The sequence below is a fragment of the Podarcis gaigeae genome (genome assembly GCF_964106915.1).
Source record: "Podarcis gaigeae genome assembly, chromosome: 2".
NCBI classification, from domain to species: domain Eukaryota; kingdom Metazoa; phylum Chordata; class Lepidosauria; order Squamata; family Lacertidae; genus Podarcis; species Podarcis gaigeae.
This window is the reverse complement of record NC_139679.1, coordinates 6,266,964-6,279,570: the sequence shown is the minus strand read 5'-3', so window position 1 is coordinate 6,279,570 and position 12,607 is coordinate 6,266,964. Positions and strand designations below refer to the sequence as shown.

Here is a 12,607-nt window from a genome sequence, read left to right as displayed (position 1 = left end):
TATCTGTCTAAATATATATCAACTATTATTGGTTATAAAATTTGCTTAAGGAAAACACTTGTCACTAAACCCTTAGGCTTAGCTCAGTATTGCCCAAGCTGACCGCTTTAAAAGCACAGCAATACTGCTGTAAGCTAACTGCGTAGGCAGCGGTGCAACGCTTATCGGCTGCAGCATTTACTACTTATTTATCAAACTGTACCAATTAACTTTTGAGCAACACAATAAACAGCACGGAGCACTTTTCCAATTTTGAATGTACGGCTGTCAGTTAAATCAAACGCTTTAAGTTGGCCCCCACAGATTGCAACAATAGACTTCCCCCTGCTGTGATGAATCCTGAAAGAGACTAGGCATACCTATGTCCTGATGAGAATTAGTATTGTTGGCTCCCCCAGGAGGAGCTCTGCCGCCTGAGGAACCTGAATTGGACCCAAGCAAGCCACAAAATAATCCTTCCGATGGGGCTACAGGGTAGCAGCCCACCAGCACAGAGAAAGCTCTGCCTGCACAGGCAGTGGCTTTATTTTGAAGGCAGTGGCTTTATATGAAGGTACGAGAGTCTATAATGAAACGGCTTAGCCATTCCCAGCACCCGGCAGCTTAAAATTGCCGCTGAGATGCAATGCTGGCCAGGCCGTGCCTCACCTAAAATGGCAGATCACGTGGGCTCACTTAAAATGGCGGCGCTGGCAGACGTTGTCTTGGCAACAGTGTGGCTATAGGGATTTTAAACGGGGGAAATTCCCCCCCAAGGCAGGCCGTAACGCAAATAAATTCAAATAACCAGATAAATTTCAACCCCAAATGAATTGCTAATTATGCTCGCCGATTGCCTCTCCCTAGGTGGCCACCGAAAACAAAGCCTGCCTGCACCACGTGGGTTCGGGTAGCCTAGCAACGCTGTGTAGTGGCGACCAACAACCGGCAACACACACAAGTGACCGCTTCAATTCGGACTGCAGTTTAATAAAATACGCGACTAAAACCCTTTGGTACTGCTGACTCCTGCGTCCTCTCAGCTACCAATAAAATTATTAATCTTTCCCCCGCACACAGTTAGCAAATTTTATGAAAAGTTAATCGGCAGGCAGCTGCTGCCTCACCTAAAATGGCCGCAGTTCAAGGGAAGGAAACCTCCAACCACGTGGGCTACCACAATGCAATGCTGCTCGAGCTACCGCGGCAACCTTCAAAAATGATTATGCTGGCTAAAACCCCCAAACCTCAGGGGGCTGCTCTTTCCCCCACTCCCGTCACAGCTCATGCAACCGAAACAATGCCCCCTTATAAGTTACCACTCCATGGAGAGGAGTTGGAGCTCCCAAACTGCAGGGAAACTGCTGGAAAATACCCGTGAAATTCTGACTCTAGCTCCCGACTCGCGGAGGAGGCGGTTGCATTGAAATCAGCCTCGGTGAGCGGCGTCCAGCACGACGAGGTCACGCGAACCTCCAGAATCCGGGTGCTGGCGGGCGGGCAATTATGAACGAAAACCTGCAGCTTAAACACACACACACACACACACACCCGTGATTTCAGCTCTGATCCATAAAATAGGCTCCTAATGCAGCGACTCTTCGACAGTTGTCGGCGACTGCTCCGTCCCACATGGCCGGGATGCGAACGGGACAGATCACGGAGGAACGGCGAAGCAAAACACTGGTAAAAATGTTCCAGCTGTAGCGGAGGAAAGAGGAGGGGCCTCGCCTGAAGCCGGGTTAGGTGAGGTGAGGGAGGTGAACGGGGATTCCCTTGTTCCGTAGGGGCTGGAGCCAGCCCCTGCGCGTGTGGGGGAGGGGTGTGAAGCCTGCAACCCCACCTCCTTTGCCAGCACAGAAGTGGCTTTTTCAATTACAATCCAATAATTGCCTCATTATAACAATACCAGTTTATAATACAATTATTAATACCAATGGTTCCAAGTCTGAATTATGTAATTTAGATAAAGTGGCCCCCTGTGTGCTAAATTTGATGATTCTATTATTTTCTTTATTTCTGCCTTCCAAAATCTTATTAATTTCCATTAAATTCCAGTCATAATAATAATCCCTTATACAACAACTGCAATATTAATAACTTCTATTCATGTTGACACGTTAAATGATTTATGAAACTACAAGTGAGGAACTCAAACTACATCCTTGTTCTTCCTGTGTGTGGCAATTCTTCTTCCTGTGTTGTTTCTTCCGGTCCTTCTAAGATGTTATGTCTCCCCACCTCAGTTGTTGCTGTTATTCTTCATGCCTTGGGTGGAGCTGATATCCCAATGTTGTTCCAGAAATTTCTCCCTTGTTTCATCCCGTGCTTCGTTGTTTTGCAACTTTAACAAATCCTAGAATACATATCAACCAAAATATAGACCACAAGAATAATATTACATCCACACTTCCAAAATCTAGCATACATCCAAATGTTATGCTAGGTAGGAACCTGGAACAATAATTGTCCCTTCTTCTTCTTCCTCTTCTTCTTCTTCTTCTTCTTCTTCTTCTTCTTCTTCTTCTTCTTCTATAATTTTTATTTGAATTTTACAACATTATAACAATACCAAATTCATATCCACATTTAGAGATTTCTCTGAATCTTCAGACTTCCCCCTTCTGCTCCATGGGCCCTATTATCAAACCTACCAAGTTTGTTGATGTTGACCAGTTTTGGCACCTAAGGTTAGATAACTTATGCATTTAGGGGCACCAAGGATCTTGCAAAGAAAAGTGGCTTGAATTTGTTCGACCCTTTCCCTCTATTCTGACATATGTAGGGATAGAACAAAGATGTCCAATCATTTGTATGGTGGATGGGGAAAGACTTGGCAGGTCAGGCTTCCAGAAGACCTAGTGGACCAGCCTCTACCACATCCCATGTACCTAGAATGCCCCAGATCTTTTCTGTGAAGACGACAGATCCTAATCTTGCTGCACCCCATTTTTCTTAACTGTGGTCTCCTCATACATCATAAAAGTGTTCATAGGAATGTAACTTGCAAAAATTCAGAAGGATGAGTGTAGGGGATTGGAGGTTCTGATGAATGACCAACCAGCCAACCAACCATCCCACCCCTTCCGTATTCTCTTAGCTTTCACCTCTCTCCTCCTGCTTTGAGGTAGCCTGCCTAGGTTTTCCCAGAATTCTTATCCTTGAGTACATCGAACACAGTTTTCAGTCCATGTTGGGTCCAGTATTCTACTCCCCTTCCTTCTGGGTTGTGGGTCAGGGCCTCCAGTCTCACACCCCTAGACAATTTCTCCAGCTGCTTCCTCTCTGGCACATGGGGAATCTCATCCCTGGACATCTCCTGCCCCATATTCCAACTCAAAATCTTGGCACCAGGTTAGATCTGGGAGCACTTCCTTCAGAATCCCTGGGCCCACCCCACCCACATGGTGCTCAGAATCCACCCCCTTTTCCTTACTCATGGAGCTAAAAAAAGACATATTATTTCCCCAGTGACTCTGGGCGACCCTGGTTGTTGCTGCCAGAACTGAGACAGGGCCCCACGCATTTCCAAAAGGGAAGGTAGCCAGTCCTGGAGAAGGAAAACTCTGGTTCTCAACTTCCACTGCCTTGCAGCCAAACTCATTCATGAGAAAGTCATTGGGACACTGAGGTTAACCCTGAGATAATATCATGATCCTGCCTTTAACTCAGTGTACTTTGGGGATCCACCAAAGGTATTAATTTGTTTCCTGGAACTATAGGCCAAATGCCACATCAAACCAGTTTTTCAGTGGTGCATCTGTGTGGTGTGAGAGAAATCCTTACTGAGTAGGACATTACATTGCAACAGATAAACATTTTAATAGACTTCTACTCTAGAATTCCAATTGTAATGCAATAAAATACATAGTATATAAAGATATAAAAGAAGTTATAAACTACAATAAAAAACAACTGAGCACCCTATCATGGCACATTGCAGTTGCTGCAATGGGTAGCAAAATGATTGAGTGGTCCAGCAAGACCTTCAGCAATTCTCCAGTGGTCCATGGGAAGAAAAGTATCAGAACCACTGGTTTAGAACTTCAGAAAAGAGAAACAACGGAACATCATTAATAGTGCAAAGACTTCCTTGGTTCATTTGGAGAACTGACATGTTTCTTCAGCATATTCTACACGGCCTGTGCTGGTTTGGGCCAAATGCATCTCCACAGGAAGTCAAAAATGGAGTCTGGCAAGTAAGAGAGAGGAACGTATAAGAGTTTGGCATCCCATCCTGGACAGTAGCGGATGCGAGGGGAGCAGGAGGTCAGGGCATGTTCTATAGAGTCCGTGACCGGTTGAAAGTTGCTGCTGCCGTTGAAGGAGAAGAGTTTTAATAATTTGAGACCTGTGTGTGGGATATAGGAAATTAAAGAAAACTTAGTGATGCAAAAACATCTATGTATTTATTTCTGCATTTATTGATTTGATTTCTATGCTGCCCTATACCTCCGCAGGAGATTGCCTAAATATTTTAGGTTCTGAAGGGATAGGTTAGCTTCTGGATTTCTCTGCCTAAGAGGTCTAAATCTAAGGAGGAGCATTGGGAGCATTTTCTGTTGCTTTAAGACGGAACCTTTTTCAACAGGGGATTAGACATGGTCAGTCTGTGTTTCAGGCTGTAGGTGGAGCTTGAGAGTTGTATCTAGGTGAGGGTTGCCATACGCCGGGTTCAGGGGCAGGCAACCCAGGCTCTGTCTCTGTCTCGGGCAGGGCCGGATTTAGGCTTGATGAGGCCCTAGGCTACTGAAGATATTGGGGCCCTTTATATGTCCAGTTGTCCTTTGTCAACAACAAATTGTCACTGTTTTTTTTTTTGTGTTGAATATATGCTATATGGTAATTTATGGACCTAACAGGTATCTAAAGCCATTTGCACATAAGAAAATAAATATTTTATTTTATTTGTTTTTTGTCTTATATTTTGGAAATGTACATCTAGGGTTTTTTTTCCTTTAATTTTTTTTGGGGGGGCCAAGAGAGTGGGACCCTAAGCCATAGCGTGTTTAGCTTATACGTAAATCCGACACTGGTCTCGGGCTCTGGCAGGGCAACCTGCTTGGGTGCCTGGGGTAGCACTCCAAGGGCCAGGGCAAGCCGCCCATAGGAGTGTGGCATACCGCGGGGCCTCGCAAGACGAAATTAATCCGTTCCGCTAGTCTCTTCGACTTGCGGTTTTTTCGTCTTGCGAAGCATGGTTATTAGGGGCTTAGCGGCTTAGCGGCTATTAGCGGCTTAGCGGCTATTAACAGCTTAGCGGCTTTAAGAAAAAGGAAACAAACTCGCAAGAACTCGCAAGACGTTTCGTCTTGCGAAGCAAGCCCATAGGGAAAATCGTCTAGCGAAGCGTCGCAAAAACCGAAAAACCCTTTCGTCTTGCGCGTTTTTCGTTTTGCAAGGCATTCGTCTTGCGGGGCACCACTGTATGCCAAATTGAATCAAAGATCAAACCACAGGATAGGAATGGGTGCGATTTCATATCTCTCCAGATACAGACCTGAACGTGTCACATTAGCTAGGTTCTGCCCCCACTCCTAAATATAATCAGCATTGTAAATAGACTTCATACCCCCCCCCATCTCCATCTACCTCAGTCACTGAAAAGGCAAATGGTAAAAAATATCTGGGATATTGGCCAGTACAGTGTACATAACAGCCTTTTATGTTTTTAAGGGGGGGGGAGTTTCATTCACACACACACAAACATGTGTCAGTGTGTCCATTGGAGGGGGGATGTAGTCGAAAAGCTTGGGAATCATAACAACATCTTACTGATGGGTGGAGAGGGGTGGGATTTGGAAACCAGCAATTTAGCCTGGTGGGTCTCAGGGTCTCTCTCCCTCGCTCTCGCTCTCTCTCTCTCTCTCTCTCTCTCTGTGTGTGTGTGTGTGTGTGTTCCACTGCAACAGTGGGACTTATTAGCACATGCTCTAATTGCAGGCTTTCGCACAATGCAAACCAAACTGAATTGTTCCCCCCGCCCATTTCTACTCACTGCGCTCAAAGTAGCGCTGCCCATAGGCTTCCTTGATGTCAGAAGGGGCTTGGCTCCATGCATTCTTGTAGCTCTCTACCGTGTTTGACTGAATGGGTGTTTTGAAACAACCGGGTTCAATAATGCTGACTCGGACCCCGAAAGGATGAATCTCTCGCCTGAATTGAGGAGGAAAAATCAAGAAACACATCTTCTTACTGAACCAGAATAATAAGGAAGATCCTGATTTGGCTTCCATGGAATAGAACATCTTTCCTTAAAGTAGAAGAAGAACAAGCAGAGGAAGAGGAAGGAGGAGGAGGAGGAGAGGGGAGAAAGAGAGGGAGGGAGGGAGATGTGGTGAAATGCAGCCTCATGTCTTCTTCTGTCTTGAGGCACCAGGGCATTGTCCATGACCCGGCATCAGGCATATTCAGAGGCAGCCACCAGGAGGTTGGTGCTTACAACTCTTGCTGGTACATTAAATTGTTTCCTCAAGAAAAAGAGCTAACTTAGGTGTGCAAACCCCTGCTGATTACTTGGTAAGTCTCTGGTGCAGTCCACATGTCCCAGCACCTGCTCTTTAGTCATTGCTGTCCTCTGCTTGAAACTTAGCTGGAGAAGCAGACATCCCACTAAAGCAAGGAGAAAGAGGAAGATACAGAACTATCATTTTTACCTCAGGATGTCAGAGAAGGCTTCCACACCGTACTTGGATGCGGCATAGGGTACTCCAAAGCATGCCCGTCGTCCTGCCATACTGGACATGTTGACCACCCTCCCTCTGGCTCTTCTCACCAGGGGCAGCATGTGTAGCGTCATGTCAATCATCCCAAGAAAGTTGACACCGATCAACCTTGCAACGCCATCTTTGGTCAGCCACTCAGTGGGAGCTGATGGGGCAGCAATGGCTGCATTGTTTACCAAACCCCAGAGCCCTGTGTGAGAAGAAAAAAATATTCTTATTGTTCCAGGTTCCCACCTGCCCTAATAATTGGATATACACAATTCTTTGGAAATGTGGGTATATCTGCATTCTTGTGAGTGCTGTGTGTGTGTGTGTGCTATGCACTATATGCCAAGGATGACGCTGTTAAGTCAAGGCACCCATCTTAGCTTCTCTCCCACACATCTTTTGCTCACTTAGTGCTTAGGATCCCTGCACAGACACTCTTGCAACTTCAGTCCTTGCCCTCTGTCAAATGAGCACAGCACTGAAGTGGAGGATAGTATGGAGCCCTGGGCATCAATTTGCACAGCAGCCACCTGATTTCCCTGCATGCTGCCAGAGAATGGAGTCTGTTTTATATAATAATCCGTGCAAACAAATGCACTCTTTTTCATGAAATGTTTCCCATATTGTAGTCCAAAAAAATTTTTTCCCACTCCCTCAGAAGGAGGTTTTTTCTTCTGCACCACAGCTAATGGATGCCATTTTCTCAACTCCTTTATCTTTTGCTAAGTCAAATTAGAACTTCAAACGAGGGCTGCACAGCCAGATAACTAATTACTTTTTTTTAATAATTATATTTTATTAATTTTTCCATACAATCATACCACATTACAATTTCTCTTAAACTTTTTGATTTTATGACTTCCTTCGGCTTCTCTGCCAATCATTCGAAATTTAATTTCTTTAAATACACATTTCCAAATTTTGATATTGCCTTTATACCTACCCCCCTCTTATATTTTACTTTTTTACAATATTTCTTATTTTATCACAGAGCTTCTCTAAATGCCACTAACGTTATTTCATTATCACTTATACATTCCCAGTAATCTGTTAATTTTCCCCAGTCCTTGATGAATTTTTGATCTCGTTGATATCTAATCTTCCCAGTCAGTTTATCAAGTTCTGCATAGTCCATCAGCTTCGTTCTCCATTCCTCCAACGTTGGTAATTGTTCTTGTTTCCATTTCTGAGCCAGTAATATTCTTGCCGCTGTTACTGCATATTGGAAAATTTTGTGGTCCTTTCTATTTATTTCATTGCCAACAATTCCTAAGAGAAAAGCCTCTGGTTTCTTAACAAATGTATATTTCAACATTTTTTTCAATTCATTGTATATCAACTCCCAGAAGCTTTTCACTTTCTTGCATTCCTACCACATATGAAAAAAATGTACCATCTATTTCTTTACATTTCCAACACTTCTTACATGTTTTGTACATTTTTGCAAGTTTTACTGGTGTAATGTACCATCTATATATCATTTTCATAACATTTTCCTTTAATGCAGTACACGCAGTAAATTTAATACTTTCATTCCATAGTTTTATCCAATCGTTAAATTGTATATTATGTCCAATATCTCTGGCCCATTTTATCATAACTGATTTAACTTCTTCATCTTTTGTATGCCATTCCAACAATATCTTATACATTTTGGATAGGATTTTATGTTCATTATTTATTATTTCTATTTGAAATTTAGAATCCTTCTCTGCATATCCATATTCTTTAAAATCTTTTTTGAACATTTTGTGTATCTGAAAATAATGCAACCAATCATACACAAACTCTTTCACTTCTTCATAACCCTAACCCTAACAATTCTGTATTTTCTAATTTTATCCATTCCTTTAACCAACAGAGACATGAGGCTTCGTAGTACAGTTTCAAGTCTGGCAAGGCAAAGCCTCCTCTTTCTTTTGCATCAGTTAGTAACTTAAATTGAATTCTTGGCTTCTTTCCCTGCCAGATATACCTTGAAATAGCTCTTTGCCATTCTGTAAAGACCCCAGTCCCCTTGATTATTGGAATCGTTTGATACAGAAACAATAGTTTTGGCAGCACGCTCATCTTTATCGTTGAAATCCTTCCCCAAAATGACAATTTCATTCGTCCCCACACCTCCAGATCTTTCTTTATCCCATTCCACACTGGTATGTAATTATTCTGGTATAGATCTATATTCTTGGGGGTTATCCAAATACCTAAATATTTCACCTTTTTCACCACCTCTATGCCAGCTTGTTGCTGTATGTTCTCTATCTTATCTTGATCCATGTTCTTGACAATTATTTTAGTCTTTTTCTTATTCAATATAAATCCTGCCACTTCTACCTCCATAAGTATATTTTTCATGCTTTCCAAAGGCTCTTCCACCGTTATGACTAGGTCATCGCCATAGGCTTTCACCTTATATTCATTCCGGCCTACTGTAACCCCTTTTATTGTCTCATTTTCTCTTAGTGATTTTAGAAAAACCTCCAGTACCATGATGAATAACAATGGTGAGAGTGGACATCCCTGTCGCGTACCTTTGGATATCCCTATTTCCTCCGTAATCATATTGTTTACAATTAATTTCGCTTTTTGCTCAGTATAGATTGCTTTTATTCCGTTGAGAAATTCCTTCCCCACCTCCATATATTCTAAGCTTTTTAGCATGAAGTCCCAAGATATGTTGTCAAAGGCCTTTTCTGCATCCACAAATATTAGCATAGCTTGTTTCGCATTTCTGGCAGTCAGATATTCCAAAATGTTAATTATATTCCTTACATTGTCTCTAATCTGTCTGCCAGGTAGGAAACCCGCTTGATCCTTATGTATAATATCTTGCAGTATTTTTTTTATCCTTTTTGCCAAAATACTTGCGAAAATTTTATAATCTGTATTAAGTAATGAAATAGGCCTATAGTTTTTTTACTTGTGTTAAATCAGAGTCTTGTTTCGGAATAAATGTAATAAATGCTTCCTTCCATGTATCCGGAATTTCTCTTTCCTTAAGAATGTTGTCCATAACTTCTTTCAAGGGCAACGACAGAATGTGTTTCATTTCTTTGTAATATCTTGCTGTAAATCCATCAGGCCCTGGAGCTTTCCCTGCCAGATAACTAATTACAATTGGAAATCTGCCTGCATTCCATTTAATGTTTGTTCTTTCTTGGTGAGGTTTGGCATAGAAGTGTAGATGTAGATATATAGAAGGAAAAATAACCGCTCACCTCACATTAATGAAACACAACAATAGAGTCCTTTTCAAAACCTTGACATCCAAATATTGGTTCGTTTAGGAGATCTTTTTTATCTCCTTTCCAGAACATGCCTGTTTCTTAGTCCAAATTTTCATAATTTTGAGAACACAGGGATCCCCAGCTCATGAGACTGTTTCTGGAAGGTTCCCAGTTTTTGCCGTGGTCATCACCCTGCCCCCCTGCCCCCACATCTTGTTGCGGAGGGCAGATAACAGATTATCTGAGGGTGGCACAGCCTCCCCTACCCGGGGGGGGGGGGGAGCAGCAGGGCTAATTACCTTCATATTAACCCTGAATTACTGGCAAGTCTGAGGGTTCGATCTCTTGGGAGGCAGCCATATCTCACGGCTGGAAACCAGAAGCCTGGATTACCGTATTTTTCCCTCTATAACACGCAGATTTTTTCTCCTAAAAAGTAAGGGGAAATGTCTGTGCGTGTTATAGAGCGAATGTGTGGTCCCTGGAGCCGTTTGTCCCAAGTGCATGGCAAAAATCAGGCAAAAATCATATTGTGCTGTCACGGAGGAGAGAAGGCTGCTGCTTTCCTGCATTTTGCCTCAGGGTCTTACTGCCCACCCTGTTCTGTTTCAGTTGCTGTTTGCTCAGACGGAACAAAGAGCAGTGAAATCCCCTCCCCTCCAGGCAACCCCTCCCCTCCAGGCAAGTAGAGAGGAAAGCAGAGCGTCCGCTCCGGTGCTGCTGCTGCTGCTGCGTCTGGGGACTCGGCAGGCAGCGGAAAACATGCAGATGAGAGAGAGAGAGAGAGAGAGAGAGAGAGAGAGAGAGAGAGAGGGCTGGCTTGAGTGGGTGGGTGGACTTTTGCCTTCCTTCCCCCCCCCCTTTAAACCCCTCTCCTGCATTCTTAGCCAGCTGCTTCTCCGCACACCCCTCTCGTGCTCCTTGTCCCTTCTATATTTTTCCTTCCCTCCCCACTTAAAACGTGGTTACAAAGCACGGATCCACATGGATCCTCAGGATCTTTGCATTGGGTCATCCCAAATTCACCATCAGATCACATAGCAATGATCTGATGCAAAAACAGGGCTGCAATGGTGCAAAAACGTGGTTACAAAGCATGGATCCACATGGATCCTCAGGATCTTTGCAATGGGTCACCTCAAATTCACCATCAGATCACATAGCATGTCCATGGCTACAGCCTGCCCCCCAAAAATCACGTACCCACTGTTGCCTGGGGCTGCAATGGTGCAAAAACGTGGTTACAAAGCATGGATCCACATGGATCCTCAGGATCTTTGCATTGGGTCATCCCAAATTCACCATCAGAGCACATAGCAATGATCTGATGCAAAAACAGGGCAGCAATGGTGCAAAAACGTGGTTACAAAGCATGGATCCACATGGATACTCAGGATCTTTGCATTGGGTCAGCCCAAATTCACCATCAGAGCACATAGCATGTCCATGGCTACAGCCTGCCCCCCAAAAATCACGCACCCACTGTTGCCTGGGGCTGCAATGGTGCAAAAATGTGGTTACAAAGCATGGATCTACATGGATTCTCAGGATTTTTGCATTGGGTCACCCCAAATTCACCATCAGATCACATGTCTGTGGCCACAGCATGAAGCACAAAAATGATACATCCACTGTTTCATTCAGAATGTTTTTTCCCTTGTTTTCCTCCTCTAAAAACGATGTGCGTGTTATGGTCAGGTGCGTGTTATAGAGCGAAAAATACGGTAATTGTTTTTTGAATAGTACTTGTTCATTTGATATATTGGGAGTCACTTTGGCCACATTTTGTGGGAAAGTGGAATAAAGATAAGCAGATGATGATACAGATAATCCCTGGCCTGATCCAAAGCATGGAAACAACAGAACAAAAAGCTACCTTTGTTCCCCACTTGTTCTTTCACCCACTCCGTCGCGGCCGCCACACTCTCCTTACTGGTGACATCCAGAATGGTGGTTTTCAAGCGCTCTGAGGTGACCTTGTCCAGCTGCTCTGCCCCCTTCTGCGTGAGACAGGCTGCCAGCACCCGCAGACCACGGGCATCCAGCTGCCTGGCAAGTAGGCTTCCAAAGCCAGAGTCACACCCCGTGATGAAAACATATTTCTCCGTCAGGTTCTCCACCGTCTGTCTCTCCTTGTACCATCGGCGAAGGAAGTAAAGCCCCAGCAGGGCAGCCAGGTAGAGCCACATGGCTGAAACCTGCAGGCAATAAGCTTGCAAGAGTGGGGACACACAGGGACCTAGGAAGCCTTGGAGAAACCAAATCCCAACGCCTGCTCCAGCATGAAGCTCGCTGCTCTATTTAGCCTCCCACGCAGTGTTATTGAGGGGAGGGAGAAATTTTGCATGAAGCAATGAGCTGCTTGGAGCAGAGGGAAGCCAAAACAAGTATAAACAATAGTTCTAGCTAGCTGCTTATTCACTGAACAACCAAATGAAGAGGAACAGTATGATCCTATAAAGATGTAGACATAAGCAACACTAAGCTCAGATATTGTGCAAGCATCAGCATCCAACAGGTCATACGCCTTATTTTGCCATCACTGCATCACATATTGCACTTGCTCAAGGTCCAATCCCCAATTTGTTTTGTTTGTTAATTTTATTTTTTGAGTTGTCAGTTTTACAAAAGAACTGAAATGCAGTACATCTTCAGAAATAAAAACATAATTTGACTTCCCTCCTCCCC

At 43.8% G+C, this 12,607-nt stretch overlaps 2 protein-coding genes across 5 annotated transcripts in view; one reads left to right on the top strand and one right to left on the bottom strand.

The window, feature by feature from the left end:
- Window positions 1-12,317, bottom strand: part of LOC310840201 (retinol dehydrogenase 16-like) — a 60,517-nt gene extending 48,200 nt beyond the window's left edge. The window contains exons 1-4 of one of the 2 annotated variants that reach the window (XM_083729502.1): window positions 11,796-12,282; window positions 6,636-6,894; window positions 5,978-6,135; window positions 3,782-4,330 (exon numbers count right to left, since the gene is read on the bottom strand). In XM_083729502.1, coding sequence (XP_083585628.1) covers window positions 4,113-4,330; window positions 5,978-6,135; window positions 6,636-6,894; window positions 11,796-12,108 — 948 coding nt within the window. In that variant the 5' untranslated portion in view covers window positions 12,109-12,282 and the 3' untranslated portion in view covers window positions 3,782-4,112. Of the gene's footprint in view, window positions 1-3,781; window positions 4,331-5,977; window positions 6,136-6,635; window positions 6,895-11,795 lie in introns of those variants that run through there. The other variant, XM_083729503.1, reaches the window with a different exon arrangement.
- PRIM1 (DNA primase subunit 1) overlaps window positions 1-12,607 on the top strand; it is a 129,195-nt gene that overhangs the window by 65,339 nt on the left and 51,249 nt on the right. The gene's annotated exons all lie outside the window — the stretch shown is intronic.